Raw genomic sequence first — 26,649 nt, 5'->3', positions numbered from 1 at the left:
AAACACCACGAGTAAAATATAAAATTCCAATGTTTAAAAATGCTGAATAGGTTCAGTCGGCAAAGGACAACAATGGTTTGTTTGCTACGTTTTATCGACGAGGGTAACAGCTGGCTTCGCTACCTGCTCCGCTCGCAACAAACGAAAACTGCCTGTCAATAGAAACCCTGCTTTTGGTATTATTATTTTTTGTTTCTACTAATTTCAAAGTAGCTGGGAATCCGGACGTCACAATTTTTATTTGGGAATTCGGACATGGGAAATGCAAATCCTGTCGCATTCGTTGTTCGTTGATAATTCTGGTAGAGTATTAGGTTGACAGGAAAGGGCCTGGGTAGGTCAGTGGGTGAGATGTATCATACATCACATTATAGAGATAAATTGATAATTTTGGCATAAAGCAGCATCACCATACCAAGCACTAATAGTGTCGACCTAGTAATGAGTCTCCCACGAGATATAACTGTAATATATATAATTTCATGTTACTAACATTCAGCAGCAATAATGAACGTTAGATATAACACCAACATCAATACTTTTGTAAGAAATAACGCTGAATTGCAATAATATTAGTTTTACATAACGTTTTTTAATATAACGTTTACATTACTTAATTTCAGTTTATATACCATACACTACGTATACCGTTCACCATGCATAACATTTCTTAATATAACGTTTACATTAGCTAATTTCAGTTTATATACCATACACTAAGTATACCGTCCACCATAAATAATATCAGTTTATATACCATACCGTTCTCCATATATAACATTTAACTGTTGCTAAGAAAGTAGGTTTAGGTTAGGTTAGAACTGCGACCCCCACACAAAACTGTTGCTAAGAAAGTAGGTTTAGGTTAGGTTAGAACTGCGACCCCCACACAAAACTGTTGCTAAGAAAGTAGGTTTAGGTTAGGTTAGAACTGCGACCCCCATACAAAACTGTTTCTAAGAAAGTAGGTTTAGGTTAGGTTAGAACTGCGACCCCCACACAAAACTGTTGCTAAGAAAGTAGGTTTAGGTTAGGTTAGAACTGCGACCCCCACACAAAACTGTTGCTAAGAAAGTAGGTAGGTTTTGGTTAGGTTAGGTTAGAACTGCGACCCCCACACAAAACTGTTGCTAAGAAAGTAGGTTTAGGTTAGGTTAGAACTGTGACCCCCACACAAAATTGTTGCTAAGAAAGTAGGTTTAGGTTAGGTTAGAACTGCGACCCCCACACAAAACTGTTGCTAAGAAAGTGGGTTAGGTTAGGTTATTATGCATTTCAAATCTTAGACACAGAATGAACATTACGCCTTTTGATGTTAGATTAATTGAAAAATATATGTTATTAATATTAGATATCCTAAACGTTATAAACATAGATCTTAGATATTAACAACATTACACCTTTTGATGTTAGAATAATTGATTAATATATGATATAAATATTAGGTATCCCGAACGTTATATACATTAATCTTTATATACACTGATATTATAGAGAATAAACATTATTCACTTCGAAATTAGATGATTTGCTATTATCAATTCTGAGCATTATGTCCAGTGAACGTTATGCTGAACAAGCGTACAAAGTGAGCGTATATGTTATTAGTAATATACGATACGTTCTTATAAATCGTATTACTTATTCCCTAAATAGGTACATTAAGAGCCTTAGTAAGATAAATGTGTACCCATTACCAATCATTGAAACGTTTTTAACTCTAAGCTAGGATTTAAAATATGGCTCAACCGAATATGAACCGAATGTCCGGCCCAGTATTCGTATTCGGCAATGGCCGTATTCGGCCCATCTCTAATTACAACTCAGGTCATTGTAAATTCAATTCAATTCAATTCAAAATATCTTTATTCATGTAGGCCTAGTTACAAGCTCTTATGAATAGTTCATTACATATATATTATGATCTTAATCTAACCTAATTATCAGAGCAATTTATTGTTGTAAATTATTGTTCATAATAATATTGAGTCTATAATATACAATTTCATATAAAAATAATCGTTAAACAAAAAATATATAATTAGGTATATGTATATATAAAAATACATGTCTAGAATATTTCTAGGAAAAATCCAATGTCCAAAAAAATACAATATTAATTTCATCAACAATAATAATAATAAAAACGTAAAAATAAGAAACCATTTCGAATAACAATTAATCCCACGTTGTTTTATCATTCATGTAGTCTTGTGTTGTATAATAAGCTTTGGAAATGAGTACACGCTTTACATGATTCTTAAATTTATTAATTGACAAGTCAGTAATATGATTCGAAAGTTTATTATAAAATCGAACACAATTACCCATGAATGATTTTTTAATTTTACAGAGCCGTGTGAAGGGCACCGCGAGTTTATGTTTATTTCTAGTATTTATATTATGTACATCACAGTTTTTCTTAAAATTACAAATGTTTTTATGTACATACATAATATTCTCATAAATATATTGACAATCCACTGTCATTATATTAATGTCCTTAAATTTATCTCTAAGTGAGTCTCTATGGTTCATTTTATATATTGCTCGAATAGCCCTCTTCTGCAGAATAAATATGGTATTTATCTCTGAAGCACTGCCCCAAAGTAAAATACCATATGACATAATGCTGTGAAAGTAACTAAAATAAACTAATCGAGCTGTTTTCACGTCTGTTAACTGACGGATCTTGCTCACTGCAAAAGCTGCAGAACTAAGTCTATTCGAGAGGTTAACAATATGGGGACCCCACTGAAGTTTAGAATCTAAAGTTATACCAAGAAAAACTGTACTATCTACCAGTTCTAATTCCTCATCCTTCACAACGACACTTAAAATTTTCCATATAAAAATTAAATAGCGTTATCAATTTGTAAATTTTAGAGAACCTCAAAAATACTCTTACTTGAAATGATAATTAATAGTTAGAATTCCTAGTTACATATAATATTTTCTTTGACATTTGCATAGCAAGTATTTTTAAACATCCCACGAAATTTTCACAGTAAAGTAACCCTGTTACTCGTTCAATTGCACTCGACAACTCATAAATCATTTAGCTGCTCGCTGAGGATAAAGTAGGCGTTTCTTTGTCATTTTTAAACTACTTTAACGATAATCTAGGTCAACCATTGGCATAATGGACAGTTTAGATTTTAGAATATATAAATCGTTTATGAAATTTTGTCAACTAAGATTTTATTTTGTAAAAAAACAATAATGATCAGCTCGCTTATTAAATTCACTTCAACTCTGAAGCAACCCTTGTTATTATTTATCTCTTCAGTTGTAATGTAAAAATCAATAACTATGGCACAGGCAGTTCGAGCTTTAAGAACATAGGCCAATTTCAATATCCTCTATCGATATAAATATTAGCAAAATTAATAAGTAAAGATACATGCATAAAGTCACATCTGAATTTCAAATTTTAGAGCACATGAAACTGTAATTATCAGCGGCACACTTGGCAGTTAAGGGGTTGAAAGAAAACGAATTGTGATAGGTTGCCATCTTATTGCCCACCACACCACAATGGAACCCATGTCCCACAGTAGACTCCTACCACACCCACAGGAGAAAAGGTGGTGATGAAATTCTTAACCCCCCAGGATCACGACGCCTAAGTAACCACGCCTATATACTTTACTTAAAACCTGCAACATGTATTGTAATGAAAAGATCCTTATCAACATGTAAAGGTTTTTAAAGTCCTCGTTCTGCTTCTGACTATTGCAAAAATACTGTTCTCGACATAACCCTTCAAACTTAGTTGATGAGAACTCTTTTTTTGGTGGGGGACACCATTCCTCTAAAAAGCTCAGCTGCAAAATAGCAGAGACTGCCAAATTTACTTATATTGCACTCCACAACTCACAAGCCAACATTGTGTAAGCGGAAATTTGCACAGCGCTCTTAAAATTGCCAACATTTCGCACCAGTGCCGCATTTTAGTGTTGTATTTTTGTATGTTTTGTTGATGCGATCAGTTTAATGTCGGCGTGCCAGGAGCGGGCCTCGGGCAGGCGCTCCGCGTTCGATAAGGCGTGCACATTAACGGCCGCGCTGCAGCGATAGCGTCCGAATCGTGTAATTTGCGCCTCGTAAATTTAAGCCGTCGCAAATTTTTCGCTTCTCGCTAATTACCAGTCTGCCGGCGTCCTCCGGGACTGCTAAATGTGCCTCGCGCACGTCCCGAATGTGCCACCGGTGCTGTACATAGGCGCGATCCACTGTTTTGCTCTATTCGTTAAACAATGGCCTTTGTTTTGACTGCGGTCCTAACTTACGTGCCGCTATCATTTGGACACGGTGCCGCATATTATTTGCACTAATAATAATTTAACATGGGTTAATTAAAATTCCGAGTTATTAAGCGAGGAAAACCTTGGGATAATAGTCTCATTAGCACATGTTTCTCCAAATTCTGAGTCAAAGCGAATGACCAGTGAATCGAGAGCCATGCGAGAAATAACAAACGGTGACATCACTCGAGTCAATCGAATGCCGCGCGCAAAATGTAACATCTGCCTCATAAATTCAACCTTCAACTGTGTTCGAATGGTTTATGACTCAAAATTGTCCGTATGTTACATATGCGGTGTGTCCCTGAACGCCATTACAAGTGTGGCGCGAATAGGCATGTTTAAATTTGATTTTCCGTGAAGACAATATTGCACCTTAACTTATATGCTACATATTATGCTCTCATAATTCATTTGTTTTGATTAGATTGGAGATAAGTAAACTTTGCTTAGTATCTAATCTGCTAATAAGAGGTCTTGTTCGTTATCTTCTCGAGGTCTATTTTTCACAAATTGTAAAGTTAGCTTTCACCAACATTTTTTGCAACAACGTGCGGCCTTAGTCAGCTCACGCGGCCTTCATGAAATCAAATTAATCCAATTTTTTCCATGACTTCAAATAGGAAAATATACAATAGTTGGCTGTGGCTATGATCAGACAAACTCTATAAACTATTTAATTGGTATTACATAAAAAGGTCTTCCGCACGATCAATTTAAATTGTTATTGTAATCGTCACTGGCGTTGTAGCTGATGAAGCATGTCGCTGCGGCGGCGGTTTTTGCGCTTGCACGTCTCACACAGGCGGATTTTCTTAAATTTATGGCCAAAAGTCTATGGTATCAAATCAACTATAATGGTCACGTGACTTTATTTTTCTAATCTGTATGCTTCTTAGCATTTAATGACAGTCCGCATGACAATTTAAATGAACGTTTTCAATACTACCCACACTAACAAAGTATCGACTTCTGATCAAAGACTAATTACTTGTTAAAGATAAGTTTATTTATATAAGATATTATCTTATTTTAATGTGTTCAGTGCAATTTATATTATGGATTGTGAAGCTGGAGGTATGTACCTATGTTTTAATATAAATGGATATACTTTTAAGTTTGTCTGCACACAAGAAAAAAAAAGTTTATTTACAATCGGAGTTACGCTTGCCGGATGCTTATATTATGCTACAAAGTTATAAATTCAATAGAATTCCGCTATTGCGTAAAGATTTTAACAAAACACAACGTATTAGCTAAACTTTTTTGATAGTTTATATTGCTAATACGTGCTACTCTGTTTTTTATTAGTCAATTATCAAGTAGAAGTAGAAATCACGAAAATATTTAGTTTTTATTTTTTCTTTGTTTTTAGGTTCATCTTCTCAGGATATCATCATAAGCCGTCAACAATTGCTTGAATATTACAAACAAGATACAAAAATAAATGATTATCCAAAAGAATTAAAGTATTTATTGGACATGTAAGAAAACATAACTAATAAAATATAGAAAAAAAATTGCAACAGTAAATCGAACATAAATAAAGCTGTAGTTTAATTTAATTGTGTTTTTATTTTATTATTTCAGCGTTTCTAACGTTTCCTTCAATCCATTAGTTTTGGCCAGAAATTTAAGAAAATCCGCCTGTGTGCGTCTGCGCTTGCGCTGCAGACCGAGACTCCGCTCAAGGTCGCTTCATTTCGGTCTCACCATTCTACTCACCTCGACATTGCTGGTTTTACTCTTTTTGTCATACCTTGTCGCCGTTCACTGCTTCACTTGATTACCGCAGTCACTGAGATAAACTGCACAAAAATGACGCAATCTATACAATCTTTTGCAACGTTTAATTGTACGACGTCATAGTAAATAAATAGTGTGCGTGTGGGTGTGGATTGAGTGAGCACCTTCCGAAAATAAAAAAAAATATGCTGATCATTTAGTAAAAGTTCTAAAACAATTGTAAAACGAATCTCTGAATTTGTAAAAAGATAAATCAAAAGATACAGTCATTAACATGTGCTCACTCAGTTCTCACAAACTACCAACGAAAACAGTGAATGTATTCATTTAACATATAATATTTATATACTAACATTTAGTAAAAAATATGCCAACCTACCTCTATAAATTTTAGATCACCTAGTTACGTATTTAATTTTTTACAAATAGTTTCTTATGCTCACTCAATCCTCACACTTTTGAAAAGCCGAATTTTAATGAAAAACATAAGATTTAGACCGCTATTATATCTGTATAGTTTAGTAAAAGTGAAATGGGAATTTGTAAAATACAAAACGAACCACTAACGTGTCAGGTTTTTTGTATGTATCACAAATGTATCATGTAGGGTGACCACACTATGTCGGCTCCTGGTTTCTGGTTTCTTACTAGTGAAGTATTATATTCTTTGTTTCTTACCAATTATCATTCATGTCCTTTTTAATGCATGAATGTCGATATGGTTATTATCCTGACGTCGATAAAAATTACACAATAGACATCATCACTAGGCCAAGAACATAACCTAAAAACAGTTTGCAGATGGAGAATTAATATCGTATTAGTTTAATATAAACTATTATCAAAATTGAACGAAACTCCCCAATCTCAATATGACAATGAGACGGCGGGGAAAATCAGGAGCCGACATAGTGTGGTCACCCTACATGTTACATTTGTATGAGAAAAGTTATGTCTGAATATCTTTAAAACCAGACAACGAATATAAAATATTAGATGGTGGATATTTAGTAAAAAATTTTACTAAATGTTGAAGTACTTTCGAGTATCTGTGGTGCTACAAATCTTAAGATATTTACATTTCAAACTTTCTGAAAACGTGTGGACTGAGTGAGCACTTACAAAAATGTATTATAAAAAAACCTGACACTTTAGTGGTTCGTTTTGTATTTTACAAATTCCCATTTCACTTTTACTAAACTATACACATATAATAGTGGTCTAAATCTTATGTTTTTCATCAAAATTCGGCTTTTCAAAAGTGTGAGGATTGAGTGAGCATAAGAAACTATTTGTAAAAAATTAAATACGTAACTAGGTGATCTAAAATTTATAGAGGTAGGTTGGCATATTTTTTACTAAATGTTAGTATATAAATATTATATGTTAAATGAATACATTCACTGTTTTCGTTGGTAGTTTGTGAGAATTGAGTGAGCACATGTTAATGACTGTATCTTTTGATTTATCTTTTTACAAATTCAGAGATTCGTTTTACAATTGTTTTAGAACTTTTACTAAATCATCAGCATATTTTTTTTTATTTTCGGAAGGTGCTCACTCAATCCACACGCACACAATAAATAAAAACCTAGCAATATGTAACCATAACATAAAAATTATATATTTATTCAAGGTTTCATACATCTATCTCAAACCATGTACATATTTATGGACCCCACATTCTTTAAACTTTACACGGCTTCAAGAAAAGAGCCTACTTAAATGTCAACAACGCACCTCCAACTCTTCGGGTGTTTCGGGTGTCCATTGGTGGCGATCATCGCGTACAATTAGGCGACCTGTCTGCTCATTTGCCTCCTATCTCATAAAAAGAAAATAAGTTGATATTAAAGATTAAGACACGATCAATAACTAATTGAGGTTTGCACAAAGGAATATGAAGCTTACAAGAGGCGGACGCTACAGAGTAGAGCTTTTTTATGGTCCACTGGACCATAAATAAATGGACAACATAATAAGCAGATGCGAACATAGTAACATACATATATACTCTTACCTACATGATAATATATTTATATCCTCCTAAGTCCTTTGTACAAACTTTTGTACATATTCCAAAATTTATTCAATACTTTTATTGTGCAACAAAAGGTAAAAAAAAAACAACAAACGTACCTATGAAATCGGTTAAAACTTGCAGATTAGAAACGCAAAGACTCTTTCCCAGCAAAGTATTCACATAAGGATTTTTAAGCAATCCTTTTATTCCTGTTGAGACAGTCTTGTTACGAAGTCTGGTGCAAAGGGAGCTGCTTCAATCAAGAAGAAATTGAACATGAAGCCCGACACAGTGAGAATAGCAGAGAAATTACTAAGGAGATATGTAGGTAAGGTACTCGTAGTAGATGAGCACTTTTATGCATTTTAGAAAAAAAAATGCTATTTCTACTCAGAATCACTAGCTTTTTCAATCCTAGTAGTTAAAAAAATTGTCCCATACGATTTTTTCTTATTTTGTTACCATTTTCCGTACCTGTCGTGTGGGGTAACAAAAGAGGAAAGTAACAAAAATGTATGGAAATTCTGGGACACTTTTTGTCTCCGAGTGAGATTGAAAGTACTCGTGGTTCTGAGTACAATTGACCTAAAATTCCCTAAAAAAATCAAAATAAAAAAATGGCAAAAAAAAGAAATGCTCAGATATGTATATGTTATGGACCAAGTGATTAATAAGGGCATTATGTATAATGCCCGGGCATTATGAATAATGCCTAGCCATATTGGGCAAAGTGATTAATCATTGTCTAGACGCCATTTTTTATCACATTGCCCGGGCATTATGATACTGCTACGTGATTGTTGGGCAATGTGATAATAAGTTTAATAAGTTTGCCGGAACGCCATTTTTTATCACATTGCCCGGGCATTATGATACTGCTACGTGATTGTTGGGCAATGTGATAATAAGTTTAATAATTTTGCCGGAACGCCATTTTTTATCACATTGCCCGGGGCATTATGATACTGCTACGTGATTGTTGGGCAATTTGATAATAAGTTTAACAAGTTTGCCTGAACGCCATTTTTTATCACATTGCTCGGGCATTGTGATACTGCAGCTGCCCGTAATAAGTCAACCCCTCTTTTTCTGCTTCGAGAGTACCAGAACCCGACTAAGCCGACTGACCACCATTTGCAAATGGTATAATTTTATAACCCGGCCCCGCCTACCGCGGCACAATGTTTGTGGGGGCATTCTGCAGAGCTAGTTCATCATTTTTGTTTATTAACAATTGGTTTTTGACACTAAAGTGCTATCTTATCCCTCTCCTAGCAAGAAAGGGACACTTGGTCATACCTACGAAACAAACTAGGCGTTTCACCATCTTTGCCATTCGTGAAAGTACACTTTTATGTAAGCGCTTACCGGTAGCTCTGCTTTATGGTTCTCGCCCTCCCCCGACATCATCTATGTCTCACTAAGGCTGGAGGCGAGCTCTGCTCTGCGGCCTATGTCGGACTTGTTGTTTAACTCTAAATCATCGATTATAAGTCCTATCTTAGCCATCCTTGACATCGAGAGGTCCTAAGGCACTGCAGGCGGCTCGCGGCTGTGTCCCTTGTAGTTTGATATGAAACTGCGTACAGTCTCTTGAACAGATCGGCACGAAAGTCTGCTGAAGCTGCGCCAATCCATCTATTAGCTTTTCTACATGTTTTATTTTATGATGATATGGGGACCATTAGGCCTAGCACATGATGGCCGCGAGAGTATGTCGCCGCGAGATAGACTACCCGTCCTTATGTCATTAATACAGTTAGAAGAAGACGTGTCATCTATCTCGCGGCGACATACTCTCGCGGCGACATACTCTCGCGGCCATCATGTGCTAGGCCTACATATCATCATAAAAGGTGCAAAGACTATTGCAGTGCAACACTGTCTTTTGTGCTACGATGGGAGGTAAAGATGACTTTAGTAGGGTTATTGTTTTGTAAGTTAGATGAACTGGATAAAGGCCTATGGGAGGAGATTATCGGACACCTGCCGTGACAATAAGTCTCACAATTGTAAAAGACAGGAGGTGACTTGCCAACTCATTGAGTGGGCCCTGCAAAACGGGCGCACACACGGTGCGACAACAGAGCAACACTTGAAGAGTAGCTGAAAGGTTGTCGAGAGGTGAGACTGCGGTAGCCAGATTCCGGTGATCCGTTCAGCAGGCCGCCGGCGTTATGACACTGTCCCATTTATAATATTAGTATGGATGCTCATACTATGTAATTTTCTTTATGTAAATAAAATTAAAAAAAAATCATAAAATTCTTGGGCAAAATTCAGTTATTTGGTGTGTTATAATTACTTTTCCCAAAAGAGGATGGGCATTATGTATAATGCCCGAGCAAAATTCAGCTATCCGGTGAGGTATTATTACTTTGCCCAACAGAGGATGGGCATTATGTATAATGCCCGGGCAAAATTTAGCTATTCGATATGTTATTATCACTTTGCCCAACAGAGGATGGGCATTATGTATAATGCCCGGGCAAAATTCAGCTATACAATATGTTATTATCACTTTGCCCAACATAGGATGGGCATTATGTATAATGCCCGGCAAAATTCAGCTATTCAATATGTTATTATCATTTTGCCCAACATAGGATGGGCATTATGTACAATGCCCGGGCAAAATTCAGCTGTCCGATGTGTTATTATTACTTTGCCCAACAGAGGATGGGCATTATGTATAATGCCCGGGCAATTTAATTATTTGAATAGTTATTATCAAACTGCCCACTCACAATAGGCATTATTCATAATGCCCGGGCATTATGTATAATGCCCGATTTATCACTTGGTCCATAACATATAGATTGAATGAGATATGTTAACAACGATCTTAATCTTAACTATTAATGTAGATCTTGAAGTAATTATCGCATAATGGATTTACTAGATGCTGAATGTGCATCTTATGTTTGTGGAAAATAAAACGAAAACAATGTAGGCGAATTAGATGAAACAAGCAAATTCATTGTTGGGCACACAGACGTGCACTGCAATTTGCCTACTCCGTCCAGCAGTGTAAAAAAAAGTTTAAATGCTACATAAACAAAACCACCTTTTTCAGTACAGATGGTGTTTTTTTTTACGCACTAGTGCGAGAAGTGGTTCATTATATGCCAGGTCGAAACTTCGGAGGCTCATCTGTACTGAAAAACGTCGTACGATACACGTGCGAAAAGGAAATTCGTAACTCGTGTCGATTTAAAACACTCCCTTCGGTCGTGTTTTAATTTATCGCCACTCGCTTCGAACTTCCTTTTTTACGCACTTGTATCGTAATGTACTATTTCTTTGTACATACGCTAAAGCCACCTTCACTTTATGAAACTAAAAACTTTGTAGTTCCTTTTTTTCCTTGTCTACATAATGTGGATTACCAAAAACCTTCTATTCATTTCATTTTGTTTCGTTTGCTAAGTAGTGGCAGTTATATAATTTGATTGCGAACAAGAGGCAATAATTACATCTCATTATAAATATAGCAGTTAATAAATAAAACGAACAGGAAAGTAATGGGGTCCCTGGCCTTATCTTTGGAGGTTGTCGAAATAGCAAAGGTTCGTTTCTAACGGCATGTACACGTGTGCGGCCTTACCCTCGTTTGTTGTATTGTCTGTCGTAAAGTGTACCGATATTATAACAAAGCGCTCGATTGCGCAGACATTCACTTTTTATCATTGCCGATTTAACAGCCGAGACCTAATTTTGTTAGTCTGATTTCATTACATTATTTCCGCAATATTAAAATTATATGTTGTATTTCCTTATTATAGCTCAAGTGGAAACTGGTATCAGGAGAATAAATGTCTTCTAAAGTTCAGCTCAGTTGCTAGCAAACTTAAACGAAAGGTGCGGTTAAATGGCGTGACGGTTTAATAAACTCTTTTGAAATACATGTTATAGACGTAGTATATTGTCGTCGGTGACGGATATTGTTTCATCACGGTTAGCTCATTGCATTCGTTTTGTCTTGATAGCTCAGCGGTAAGAGCGCCCTCCAATTCGGTGGGAGGCCCAGGTTCGAGTCCCGGTCAAGACCTTGAATGCAGAGAGCGGCCTCTTCATCTGCATTGGCTATTATATTATTAATTGTCTGTTCTGTACCAGCTCCGCACCTTTCTTAAGATGGCTTTCTTTCACTATTTTCTAGTAATAAATTTCTCAAGAGTAACGTGATCGAATCGGCGATCTCACAAAGACCCCTGCCGACTGTTTTTTCTCCCCCCGCGCCCCACCTCCGCCCAACCGCTCTCACGAGATTCTTATTTAGATTCGCTTCCGTCTGATTGCTCTTGGTAATCTTTTCACTGGGTTATTGAATGTCTTCCCCGTGAGCGTCGAACACCGAAAGAACCTCCCAGTCGACGGTGCCGCCGTGAACGGAATCAGACACCGATTTCCTTTGAAGCCACCATTCTCAATTTCTTGTTTAATGCTCAAAATAAAGCGATATCGAAACGGATCCATTGGGTTGGGATATTGCTTTATTTTGAGCATTAGATATGCAAAATCAAACGCATTCTGCTGCGAAGTTATGCGCATACATTGTCGTTGTGCCTACAAACACGATTTGACGGCTGAAAGATTGACAACTAAACCATAACGGTAGTTCAGGTGATAATGTGTAATACCTACATATAATACGTTTGTATAAGTAGGATAGGATGATTGGAAATCCTCTATACCTCTACAAGATATCAAGCTTAGCGGTTGAGAATGTACATGAGTTTGTATTGCTTATCTGCATTGATTTTGCAACCATGATATCGATGTCTGAAATTTTTAAAAATACATCTCGCAGTTGCATTCCTCGACACCTTTTCCCTGGATTTGATCTGAATTATCTTGTTTTCCTATTTTTCGTTTAGTTAAAGCTTTCAATCGTGAGCGACTCTGTTATTATTCTACTGTTTTTCATAAAAAATACGACCTTTCCCTACAGTGCCCAGTGTGGAACTTGTAGATTATTCCAACGACTTTTCATTTTCTTTTGAGTAAATAAAAATTAAATCGCTGTTTATTTGAAGCAGATAAAAAAATATTAAGTGCCATAAAAAAATGAACTTGAAGGCATATTGTATAAATCAATTTTCATAATTTGGGAGTGTGGATTGTTTTATTTATATGTAACCGATATGTCCCTAGATCTATGTCGCTAGGCCAATTTGGATTTATGAATTTATCAAGTCTTCACTAGCTAAGTAGAGCTCCTGTAGTTTAAAGTAGTAAACATGAGCTTCATTTATCGCACGCACTATTTATTGTAAAAAGATCCGAGCTCCGTGCACATACACAATATAAGTAAATGAAGTGAAGGTGAACTTTTGGTTTCCTGTGGTGGCGCTGGCGCGTCAAAAATGTTTTTTTGGGAAGTTAAAGTTCATTCAGAATCGGGGTATATGTAGTCTCTCGTATTAGTTTATATTTAATAGTGTACGTGAGATATCTACGTAATCGTACACAATTAATTACACTAAAGATATTACGCAAAAACGATGACCTATTTATTTTCTATATAGAAGTTGTCGTTGAGATGAATTGAAACAAAAGCAGTTTAAAAGAATGGAGATGGAATGAATACAATTCATAAAATGATTGTTCAGTTACAGCTACGTCTGTCTAGCCGCGGAGCCGCGGTCCATTCAACCATACCATTTGCGTAATCATTGTTTCAGTTCCCGTGTTACACTATTCCACTTTTCTATTATTTTTTTCACATGACATTAACACATTCATGTCTAACATTATTTTGTTACATGGTATTAGATTAGAACTTAATTTCACTATACTCCACTACAGTACAGCTGAAATTTCAGTTACAGAAACAAAATAATGTTCAGGAAACAGGCTACACGTAACCGCTCACTTTATTAAATTTTATAACGTAATAAATAGTCGCTCGCGACGACTCTTTTGAAACGCGGTATCTGAAAATGTCACACGAGATTACATACTGAAAATAAACATTTGTGTTGTTTTCTGTTCGGATCACTGACGTCTGAGTGGACTAACGCGCACGGTATGATAAAAACACCGCTTGCATTCACGTCGAAAATAAAATTTGAAGATTTATGCACGGTGGAGAGCGCGACGTTGCGTTGCCGCACACCGCGCTATTTTCGACCGGGTTATGCTTTAAATAGCGCATTACGATAGGATTTGGTTTCACGAATTTTTCCCTGTTCCCGGCCTCACGTTCCAAACGGCTTCGCCCACACGAGGAATTTTTCCGCGAGATGATTCGCCCTATTCCTGTGACACATATTTGGAATTTGTCTAGCATTCTTTTGACGTCCGAGAGTCCAACAGCAAAGCTTACATTTGGGCAAAAATTACATTAAATTCCTTTAACAGTTTGCGACGTCTGACGTAATGCTGATGTGTCGCGGTCAGTAACGCCGCCCGCCCTACACTCCAAACTCATTCACCTGACACCACCAACCACTCCCCTAAAATTAAACACCAACTGACCGTCCATTTCCTAATTAGTCTGAACAAATACAGGAAATAGGCAACCTCATTTAAGTGGAAACGTGCATGTATAATGAACTGCTGTTGTCATCGAGGTGTTATCAAGTTGAACACATGAGCAAACTGTTAATGATGTTAATTTACTTCTGTTTTATTTGTAAGATTTATGATGAAGCAGCAGACGGAGGCGACTTTCATCAGGATAAGGTATCTGTCTGAACAGCCAGCAACTGACTTATAAAATGACATAACCGCTAATTTTCTTCCCGCCTCTTACATAATTTGCGTATCAAGCTGGCAAATAACATTAGAGACGCAAAGTGACTTAAAGTCTTATCTGCTATTCAACTGCTACTCGCTAGCGAATAACATTAATGTCAAACGTCAAACGAGACGTGAACGTTGCCTTCAGTCTGTTGTGCGGAAAAGCGCGAGCCTCAGAGCGGTGTCCGCGCCGCCGCAGGCGCTTGCTAACCCGTAGCCGCTTGTGCTTGAGAATAACCAGTGTGTTTTGTTGTTCGCAGAGTTGAGTCCCGCACCGCACCGGCTTGCTCGCTGACCGCCGAGCCGCTAATCTCGCTTTTTCGCGCCTCACCGTCGCCAGCCCAGACCCGCCCCGATCGCCGCTATGCTCGCGCACCAAACACCGCTCGCCCTCTGCTAAACTCAACCGTCAACATCGATACGAACGCGTGTGATAATAATTTAATACTCGCCTAAATAAGCTTGCAACTTCGGTGTCTTTATTCTAACTTAATTGTAGGATTAATCATAATAGTAACGCATCACATTGCAACGCAGTCAAATCGGTCGTTGCGTCACCGCGGCATTCGCGTTAAAGTACGCGTGTGAAGTAGTCTGTGGTTGTGAGGGTGTGCGGGTGCCGACTAGTGGCTGAAGACAGCGACTAGGAAGTGTAAGGAGTGCATGCCCAGAGCGCCAGTGCGCGCTCGCCCCTCGCGGCCTATGCCCCGCAGTCGATCCACGTAACTGCGTGCGCGACCTCCGCATCCTACTCAAGTGGCAGCGATGGCCACCATGGTGAACATGAATAGCCTTCTGAATGGAAAGGACTCACGTTGGCTGCAGCTCGAAGTGTGCCGCGAGTTCCAACGGAATAAGTGCTCGCGGCCAGACACCGAGTGCAAGTTCGCGCATCCCCCAGCGACCGTCGAGGTGCAAAATGGACGGGTCACCGCCTGTTACGACAGTATCAAGGTAGGTTTCGAAGCTTTTTGTGTAATTGTGATTATATCGATCTACTTTATGGATTTATTGTGTACAACCCTCTTTTCGAGGCGACATTTCGCCGCCGCCGTTCTGCGCGCTGACCTCGATCTCAAGGCTAGCCAGAAGTGACGTCACTCGCAACCGCGGCGTTGCGAGACTACCATTGTATGAGAAAAGGCTTCGCGTCAACGTAATGAGGAGGGCGATGACTTCGACCTGCCTCTTGACTGTAGTATAGACTGACAATTATGTATATTTGCCCTCAACTCAACATGTTGATCGTTTCAATAACGAGCAGTAGAGTTAATCGTATTCTGCAACTGCATAGAAAGCTATACGTTTTTTTTAAATCAGTAGACGATTATTCAGTACAGCATCTTAAGCTTACATAAGAGAAATTTAAGCTAATTCGGCTAAGGAATGGAATCACTATCCGCATTTATTTCCACCAAGATAACATGGATCTTTTTTAATTAAATGTGAATTGATTCTATTAGGCAAACATTTTTCCAATTTTCGGCTCTTTCCTTCAGGGGCTTAGGTGAGATCGTAGTCAAATGCATTACCTGTTTCATAATAGTTATTTGCAAATAGGCCACAAGGGCCGTTTTACTCACTTCACCGAAACGAACGTTTAGGGAATAGGTATATTTTTATGCGCTAACGATCGTAAATATTTCCCACCGAGTACTTATTTAATGTTTTCTGCGTACTTAAGGCGAAGCGAGATGGAAACGATTATTGAAAATTTCGTATCCACTTATTTGCATGTTAACCTGTACGAATACCTAAAAAAAAAAAAAAAATTTTTTTTTTTTAAATTTAAACTGTTTATTTCAGTCATTTATAGAATTTATACAAACAAAACTCTTAATCTATTATTATATTTAGATTCTAATTGAGTTAGGTCTAATTGAGATCATGCATTACATTACAGTTTCAAAGTTAGTATGAATAATATAGAGATGGGCGGCGGGAAAATACCCGGGGTAGATATCGGGTATTTACCGGGTATTTACCCAATCTACCCGATATTTACCTTTTCTACCCTAATGGGTGGGTATAAATAAATATTGTAATAAAATGGGTCATAAATTGAATTTAATCGTGAAAAAATGTTTTCTTGGTATTGTATAATATATTTATATTTTATTAATATAGTTCTATAAACATATATCGAAGTATTTGTATTGAATAAGGAATTTGTTAAATATCATTGACATGCTTGTGTGTTAGTTACCTCCTCCTCCTAAACGGCTGAACCGATGGGGATGAAATTTTGTGTGCTTATTATAGTTCCTCTCAAGTAACAATTTCTGGTCCTATAGTGGTCGAGGACACCAAATTAAATCACACTAAATGGTCCTATAAATAGTCTATATTGGTACTGTAGAGCCGATTTGGCGCAATTATGCAGCCATTTAGTGATATAATAGGCCTATAGCAGTATCATCCGTGACGTTTAAGGTCTATAATGGTGATGTAATGATGACTTGTGCTAATTTGTTGACATAGAGGACACAGTAACGCTATTATAGTATCAATTTATGCTATAGTAGTATTTGAGATTCCGTTATACAGGTTATTTTGTTCTATAATAGCAGTTGCCGTCCCTTTTAATGCGAAATTTATAAAATAATTTAATGTGTGTAATATTTAACAAAAACTGTTCTAAACGAGTAACTTAACGAAAAGTGGCGTGTGAACTTGTGAAGTTTAGTGTCAATTAACATAATTTGGATTTCGTATACTTCCATCATTAGAATCATCATCATCATCATCATCATCATTACTGCAAAAAGGTATGCGATGGAAATTTTACCGTTAAAAGAATATTAGTTTAATGGAGTATTTTAAATGCGCCCTCGATTTATACATGTTTTGAATAAAATAAATAAATATAATTCAATACAATAAAATTATTGGCACCATAGTTTCTACTATGGATCCAAGAAGTAAAACATACGCTTTTATAGTTCGACTATATCACTTATCATACGCATTCACTGCCATAAGCCCGCCATCGTGGATTCAATTAGGGTTGCATGAGAATTTAACTATGATCCAGTTTAACTTATAAGTTCTTTATATAGAAAACAATACTTGTTTTCAATGTTTTTCTATAGAAAAATCTTTTAAACAGTATTAATAAATGTTGTTTTCTTTTTAGTATGACAAATCTAAACTACAATTGGTCGCTATGTGTATTTTTAAAGTTAATTTCTAGAAAAACACTGTACGGAACCAGATACCGCATCTTTGGCCTTATTTCATAATTACGATGTATAAACACCATAAAGCAGCCTTTTAAGGTCAAAATTGTCATTTAAAAGTAATCGTTTTCTACTCTTATATATCTGATTTGGTTTATAAAACATATAGTAAACTCGGCTATAACGCTATTGTGTTTTAAAAGAGATACCGAAACCATTATTCAACAGGTCTGTGATATTTAAAGAGTCATTGTGGCGTATACGGCGATGAGATATAAAAGGCATTAGAAAACGACTATAACCTTTCAAAGCTATATAAACGTATCCTGAAAACTTCATTATATAGCAAAATAGCTCTATAATGGTATTCATATCACTACTATACAGTGTTAAATACTATAGCAGTGTTTTCCAAAGCCACTATATCCAAAAATAGTGGTATAGTTAGGTTTTAAATCTGTTAAAACACAACTACTAAAAATACTATAAGCGGCTTGTTGGTAACCTTAATAGCGCAAATTGATAGCATAACAGTGATTCCTAACACTATTATACAATAATATTGTTCTTATTTGATCCTGTTATAGACCAGGCCTATAGCGGCTCTATAAAATGTTGATATAAAAGTATACATCACTTCCTAATAACACCTTTTAGCTGTATAACACAACAACTATAGCGGCTTGTCGGGAACCTTAATAGCGCAAATTGATTGCATAACAGTGATTTCTAACACCATTATACAGTAATATTGTTCTATAATAGTCATATTTGATCCTGTTATAGACCAGGCCTATAGCGGCTCTATAAAATGGTGATATAAACGTTTACATCACTTCCTAATAACACCTTTTAGCTGTATAACGCAACAACTATAGCGGCTTGTCGGGAACCTTAATAGCGCAAATTGATTGCATAGCAGTGATTCCTAACACTATTATACAATAATATAGACCTATAGTAGTCATATTTGATCCTGTTATAGACCAGGCCTATAGCGGCTCTATAAAATGGTGATATAAACGTTTACATCACTTCCTAATAACACCTTTTAGCGGTACAAGCTTATAGAGCTAAAAGGTGTTACTGGAGGCTTTTATACGACAGGCGGTCACGCCGAAAACCTTTATACGACATCTATAGTAGCTTTTAGCGTCGAAAACCAAAATTATAGCACTAAAATGTTACTTGCTGTTTGTTTGGTAAAGCCTACTATCTAGCCGAAGTCCAGTATCTAGCCGAAGTCACATAGAAGGCATTATTACAGTCCGAATTCAAAGCAAGTGTTAATTAAAATCACACATGGACGTGGCGCTTGTTTAGCTAAGTACAAACTAAAGTATAAGTATCCCATAAATAAAAATAAAAAAAAGTAACTGACCGGTCAAGTGACTTATTGCACCCTTTCAATACGGATGCACCTACCTGGCGTTTTGCAAAGCTGTGACCTCATTGGCTAATGAATTTGAATGTGTCTGTCCACCGTGTTTTAAGTTAAGTAAGTTATTTGAATACTTAGTGGGCCTAAAACATCTGGGGAATACAACTTTTTAATTGAATGTGGTAAATTACACATGATATATGGAATATTTGGAATCTCTGTTAACATTTTAATATTAGTTAGTCAAATATATATATTTATTTTAGTAGAAAAATATATTTCAGTCATGTAAATTAAGAATAATCTTTAATTTCATAGATTATTTTTTATACCCGCTCATTTGGGTAGATACGGGTAAATACCGGGTAGATTGGGTAGATATGGGTATTTTCCCGGTATTTACCCGTCAGCGCCCATCTCTATATGGGCCACTATTAGACAAGTATCATCAGCAAATTGGTACACAGAGCCCTGCTTGAATATGTTACACATGTCGTTGACATATATCAGATACTCAGTCGGCCCGAGTATCGATCCTGGGCGGTGCCATATATTGTGGGATTCATATTGCTCAGTTCACCGGCTATACTAACTGCATTATATCTATTATTGTGGTAATTTTTGAGTAAGTCCAGAGCCGGGCCCTGTATGCCATTCTGCCACATTTTTTTGAAAAGTGTGTCATAATTTAGAGTATCAAACGCTTTACTGAAATCTATGAATACCACTAAAACATGCTTCCTATTATTTAGGTGTTCATTAATTTCATCTGTGAATGAAGACAACAACATCGAGGTACTTTTATTCCTTTGAAAACCAAACTGTTTTTCATGGATAATATTATTGTTGGATAAAAAGGTATTTATTACGTCACCCAGATATCTTTCTATTATTTTGTCTATACATGAAAGGATGGTAATCGGCCTATAATTGTTAGTATCAGAGTAACTCCCTTTTTTGTGTATGGGTCTTACAATACCTACTTTTAATTTATCTGGGTATTTGGACTGAGAAATGCATAGGTTGATAAGGTGCATTAGTACTGGAGTCATATATTCAGAGATGAATTTAATGTCTTTGGCTCTAACTTTATCATATCCGGGGCTTTTTTTGTCATCTATTTTTGAAATGATCTTATAAAGTGTATCTTCGTTAATTTTTTTTAAACGTAAAGTTACCCTAGGGGTGTTATTGTAAGTTTGATCACTAAGTAATGGCCTGTCACAAGTCACAAATACATTCTTAACATTATTTTCAAAGTCGCTAGCAAATTTGTCCGACAATTCCTTTGCCTTTAGTCTGAAGGACTTAAGGAGTAGCTCATCAACTGCTTTAATTATTCTACCTGTCAATCTGTTAATAATAGCCCACATTTTTTTAGGGTTTTTAAAATTATCACAAATTTCTTTTTTTGTGGATATGTTTTTGGCTTTACTTATCATTTTATTTGTCTTGTTCCTGTACTGCTTATAAATGTATTCATTATGCTTATTACTAGTATCACTTAAGTAGATGTTCAGTAACTCTTTCTTCTTATTACACATTTGAATTAAGTTGTCTGATATCCAGGTACAGTTTGTGTGATTTGACTTAGTGTTTAATTTATTTTTTGCCATATAAGTACATTTATTGTAAACAGAATGAAACTTGTCAATAATAAAGTCTGTTACTGCATTTGGGTCTTTATATTGAAACACAGGGGTCCAGTCAATTTGTACTAAATGTTCCTTAACTTTTTCATTATCTAATTTACATAACTTTTTAAAAGAGTCTGCGTGGTTAGCATTGATAATTGCAAGGCCTGTTATAATATAATGATCAGCTAAAGCCTCTCTCACCACAGCACCTAAAATCTAGCTCAGTTTTTACTTGGTTATTTAAGTGGGTTATTGCTAATTTTTATATTAAACATTTGAATAATTCACCCGAAAGATAATATAAAATCAGCAAGAATTTTCGCCAATGGCACACAACTGACACAACAAATATTGCAAATTATCGGGTGGATTGCAGGAGCGTTAAGCGATACGGCGTTATCAGCCGGGTGGAGTGACGTGATAGCGCGGTTTGGAGCAAATGGTTGCGATAAAAAATTAAATTGACACACAAACACGCACCTCTGCGCATCGGCCGGAGCCTTGGGCCACGTCGCGATAATGTCAACTCGACAGAGATTGAACATGCCTGCAACTATCTACACAAGCGTGTGATGCAACTTTTATTTTATGATCGAATACACAGAAAATAAATAGTTCATAGATTTTTGGAAGGATTACGATATAATATAAGTTTTGACTTTGATTTAATTTACTAGTTGCTTTTCGGTGAAGGACTGACTACTATAGTAGTACCTATTATCTGAAACCGGGCTGATTGCAATAAGTTCTATGGATGGAAGGAGAACCTAGCAGTCGCATTCAGCAATCTGGTGGTCACACTAATTCTTCGTATTAATTACCATGCGAACCCCAGTAACAAAAACCCGGGAAACGCGATAAAAATGACGACATACACAGCCCTTCATAACGTTTATGCACTTGGCATCTAAAGACTTTAATAGACAACCATTCGGAAACTGTATTATCCACTTATTTGATTTTCTTCTGAACACAATAAACGACAAATCATTTCCTAAAGAAAGAAATTGAGATAAATAAAAGGTACTTTCACATTTCTTAATATTTCTCTTCGTATTTTCCTTTGATGCTCGGCTGAATAACGCGATCAAGAGATAAAACGCACCGAGATCGGGGTCGGACCCGCTCGCTCTGCAAGCGCTCTTAGACAGTCTCGTCTCGATCGCTATACATATGCTTGCAGCCGGTGTATCCACATGCTGAGTTGCCACAGCCCGCTTCGCTCTGCCACATCGCTGCCGCGGTATTGCACTAGACTCAAGTGACACTCATTCCTCAATTATTTTTAACACCTCTCAGCGTCTCATTATAGGTGCTTGTAGTAGTTCACGAGATCTACTTGTTGTGTGATATAATTTACCAATTGGTTTGAAATTTTGGCTTATGTTAATTTGGCCCACAAACTAGGTGAATCGGGAGCCCGGATCGCACCGATTTTCCTTTAACGAGATATATGAATGCTATCAGCTTGATTTAGACGTATGTGAGGGTCGGGGCTCGGGGCTGCAATTCGCTTAAAGCTCGGCACCGCGTTTAGTCCGAGACACTAAACAATGGACGGGCGGTGTTCATTGTGCGGGCTTTGTGCATCGTGGTATCGCACCATCGGCGCATTCCACACAATGCCGACGCTGCCGTACTGTCCTCACGACACCGCCGACAGCTTATCTGGTCTTGCCCCCATCCTCCCTAAACTACTCACATAAAATATCCTCCACATTAGATTTTCTTGAAACGCACAAAATTGTTCGAATATCGTGGAATTTTTGAACGTGAACGCCACAATAAAGTGCACTAAAGCTACAGTCGACTGCCGCCTAGAATCTGCCTGCGATAAAACCGCACACGAGCGGTGGCTCAGGAAACTTTAAATAATCCCCCAGAGAATGTGAAATAGTGCAGCGCACGTCGCTCCAGCACTAATCTGCTCGATAAAAAGCGTCGCTGCGGAGGACGCTGCTTATATTGTTGACTGGCGATGGAGCGTCCAGATATTTAACTGAGAGAGGGAAAAAGTAAACAAGTGCTTTATCCGGTGCAGTCCGGCCCCTTTGAGGCGCTGTTCGGCGCTGCAGCGAGGCCTAATCGTGTAATGTGAAAACTGCAAACGTTCAATATAATGTAAAGATCTCTTTATCAAGGCGTTATGAGATTTACAAATAATTGCAGTCCAAAAACGGGCTGTTTTTTCTTTATTTACACTGAAATTACTTCACGCATAAGCATGTTATTAGATAAATCTCTTCTCTTGAAATTAAAAAAAAAATCACACATTTGTGTAAATTATTGTCAAACATAAAATAAAAATAGCCAGGAGTCTGGATCCTTCAAAATTCTAACCACTGTTGTTTCTTACGTGTTATTTATTTAAACACAATAGTTCATCAAAACTAAGCAGAATCAACATGTACGCATTAATCGCGCTTCTCACCAGAGTTGACATTCGCAACTTCTCAGAAAGTTGTCAGCGAACGTAAGTAATCGAGGGCTGATCAAACAGCCGCTCGCTCGCGACGAGCGTCTCCCGTGATTAAGTCTTCAATTACGCGATATGACGAGGGGGTCATATTTGATTAGGCTACGTGTTGTGTTGATTAAACCGAGCTCATTGCCTTATTCACTTAATTTCGCCCACACCTGTAATCTACCTGTGAACACTGAGCGGAACGATTCGTCGTTTACATGACACTAACATCTATCTTCATTTGGCCCTCTTTTGATTACCTTGACATTAAAAAGGCCGTGACTACATGACCTAGCGTTTCGCTAAATTGATCACATCACATTGAATATGGTTAAATGTTACAAACGGAGAGATTATTATAAAATCACTATAATTGCAGTGAATAAATGCATTGAGGTAACAGCTACACTCTAGCCGATGAGATTACATTTGTCATCAATGGCACCAGACACGACCTCTGGTTACATTTTGAAATCATCAGCTTTGGTGGTGTCAGCTCTTTGTAGCCATTAATTATTGCGGTCCCTTTTATGCCCTTGTTCAATTTATTATTTTAATATCTGGGCGACCGAGCTTCGCTCGGTTCTATTTTAATATATCACGTCTTTAGATAAAAAAAAAACTCTTATAAATACAAAAACAAAAAAAAAGACAAAAAACTAAAATTTAATTTCTGACCGGGATTCGAAACCCTGACACCTACGATCTATCTGCGTACATTAGACCGACCTCGTGCGACTGAGCTAAGCGGAATCGATGCGCGCGCGGCGAAATTAAGGACCATATTTTACGTTTACAAATGCGAAAGAAAAACTCATGAAAACTCGAAAATTCGCGTTTTCCGGGATCTAAGGCTACGCTAGATCGATTTTTCACCCCGAAAACCCCCACAAAACAAATTTCAGCGAAATCGTTAGAGCGGTTTCCGAGATCGTCGGTATATATAAATAAATAAATAAATATACAAGAATTGCTCGTTTAATAGTATAAGATTAGTAATTGGGAATATTATTACACTCCGCATGATAACGTATTTTTGTAATTCATGCTAAATTGTGTTTAATTCCAATTTGGGCATAAACATCACAAATCCCACAAACTCGCAGAAAAATCCCCTCCATTTTAAACGCAGTTGCGTACTTGCAAAGTTCGCGTGCACCCATATCGGATTAATTATAATTATGTATTAAATTCAACGATTAAAATGTAAACCCCAACTGCTCTTAGTATTTTTTTCATTCTACTTCTAAACATGTTGGTCAATCAATTTGTGGATTCAGAATCAATTATCTCTAAACAACTTTTTATAAGTACTATAATATGTATGACCATATGGACATAATTATAGACATTTAAGTTCTTCAGTGAAAACTGCTGTTAACTTGTCGTGGGTAGTCTCCTTAATGCCGTGTGAGCGCAACATTTATGGGCATACTTTTTTAAACAAAGAATTATTTATATGTGGTTAGCATAGAAGTTGCATATTGTATAGACGGCGAAAGTGAGCGTGGGAGTGGGGCTCGCTTGCAAAGTGCGCGTGCGACGTGGGAGTGATAGATGCACCGAGCCGTCGGCGCCGGTCGGCCACCACTTGAAATAGGCTCGACGCTCGTCCCGTCTGCCCACACACTCGCTTTCCTACGCCAAATACACGTTTGCCTAACTTATAAACCGAGTCAACTTCGCTTCTAATTTCCGCATCCAGCCTCTCTTGTTTGTTGGGTATCGGGATTTGCGTAAATATTGACCGGTGTCCAATTTTTTCGAGCGAAAACACCATATCGACTTTATTACTAACGCTCTGTTCTTTCCAGACGATTTTTATATCACTCTAGTCTGCTTTGATGGTGGTAATTTAAATACTTCGATTGATATGCGACTTCCCAGAAGTCAATACAGGCACAATCCTCAATTTTCCTCAAACGTACTTAATCTGTTTGTTGAGCTTTACTTGTGAATATTATCCTCTTTACCGTTTGCTTTTACGAATATATTTTAAATCATGACATGACTGTCGGAAATCTTACGAGAAACTTTAATAATAAAATCGTCCGGTGTAGAAATGAGCAAAACTACTGCTAGTACTGCAATTGCAAGCAAATCGAGAGCAAAAGCTATCGCTTTAGTCCCCTTGAGGGGTTTTCAAAACCCGTCCGCCAAGTGTTCCGTTGCAGAACATTCGGAGCGTTTAAAAGCTGCCAGTAATCTCGACTCGCGCGCTTTGTTCGCCTTGCCGGAGTTGTTTCACAGGTTGTGAACTTCGCGGGCCACCGCGCGCTTCAAAGCTACTCTCGCCGATTGATGACTCGCTCTTACAATGTTATTCATCAGAACCGAGTTTGATACCGACGCTGCGGCCGGAGCTAGTTTTTGACGCGTACCTTTCCAATCGCCATCCTACTCTTTGATCATCTTCGTTACGTGACTTGTGTGTCTGTCTGCAAAGTTAGAATAATTTCTGCCTTGAAATGCCTGTAGCTCCCGACTGACGCACGTAAAATACTTCTTTAACAACTTTGATAGACAAACAAAACCATTATTCTAGATTCCCAAGTTCTACCTACTAAAACTTTATAGCTTCCCGCAGACTTTCAAATATATATTACGTTATCAACAACATCTTAAAATCTCAACGAATTGAAATACAGCATCGTAAATATGATCGTACCTACTGTTGATACCGTCCAAACAATTTGTGTATCATACCTAAGTCGTTGTAGACGAGGCCGAGACGGCCGGCGGCGGGCGGCGAGTTCCGTTCGAATAACTAGCACATTATCATCAGCGGCACAGCCCTAGCCACACTCAACTGGCCATTAGTAGACTCAATCTCAATGCAGTCAGTTAACTGTGCTTACAATGCTGGTTTAAATTGTGTGATTTAACTTTTGATGTCACTTATTTCGTAGGCAAAACCCGAACAGTATAGTAGTAAATTACCTAAATTTCTTTAGCTTTATCTGTTTTACCTATGGTTCTACTGTCAAAGTTGCTGCGGATTTAGCTTGCTTGACTATACGAGCATATCTATCGTAATAGCTTGGCTTGAGTTTATTTTCATCGATTTGTTTAATCCACTAAACGGTGGGCTGTATCGCGAGCGTTCATTAACTTTGAGCAGCGCTATAGGAACACTCGTCTATCGTTTGCATTACTTTTAAAAAT

At 37.2% G+C, this 26,649-nt stretch overlaps 1 protein-coding gene across 1 annotated transcript in view; it reads left to right on the top strand.

The window, feature by feature from the left end:
* Positions 1 to 26,649, top strand: part of LOC125227564 (muscleblind-like protein 2) — an 85,944-nt gene that overhangs the window by 1,453 nt on the left and 57,842 nt on the right. Inside the window, 1 exon segment of the mRNA XM_048131906.1 lies at positions 15,084 to 15,777. Within this exon segment, the coding sequence (XP_047987863.1) occupies positions 15,589 to 15,777 (189 nt within the window). The 5' untranslated portion in view covers positions 15,084 to 15,588.

Source organism: Leguminivora glycinivorella, chromosome 6, assembly GCF_023078275.1.
Source record: "Leguminivora glycinivorella isolate SPB_JAAS2020 chromosome 6, LegGlyc_1.1, whole genome shotgun sequence".
In the NCBI taxonomy this organism is placed as follows: domain Eukaryota; kingdom Metazoa; phylum Arthropoda; class Insecta; order Lepidoptera; family Tortricidae; genus Leguminivora; species Leguminivora glycinivorella.
Note: the sequence above shows the minus strand (reverse complement) of the source record. Positions and strands in the feature narration are given on the sequence as shown.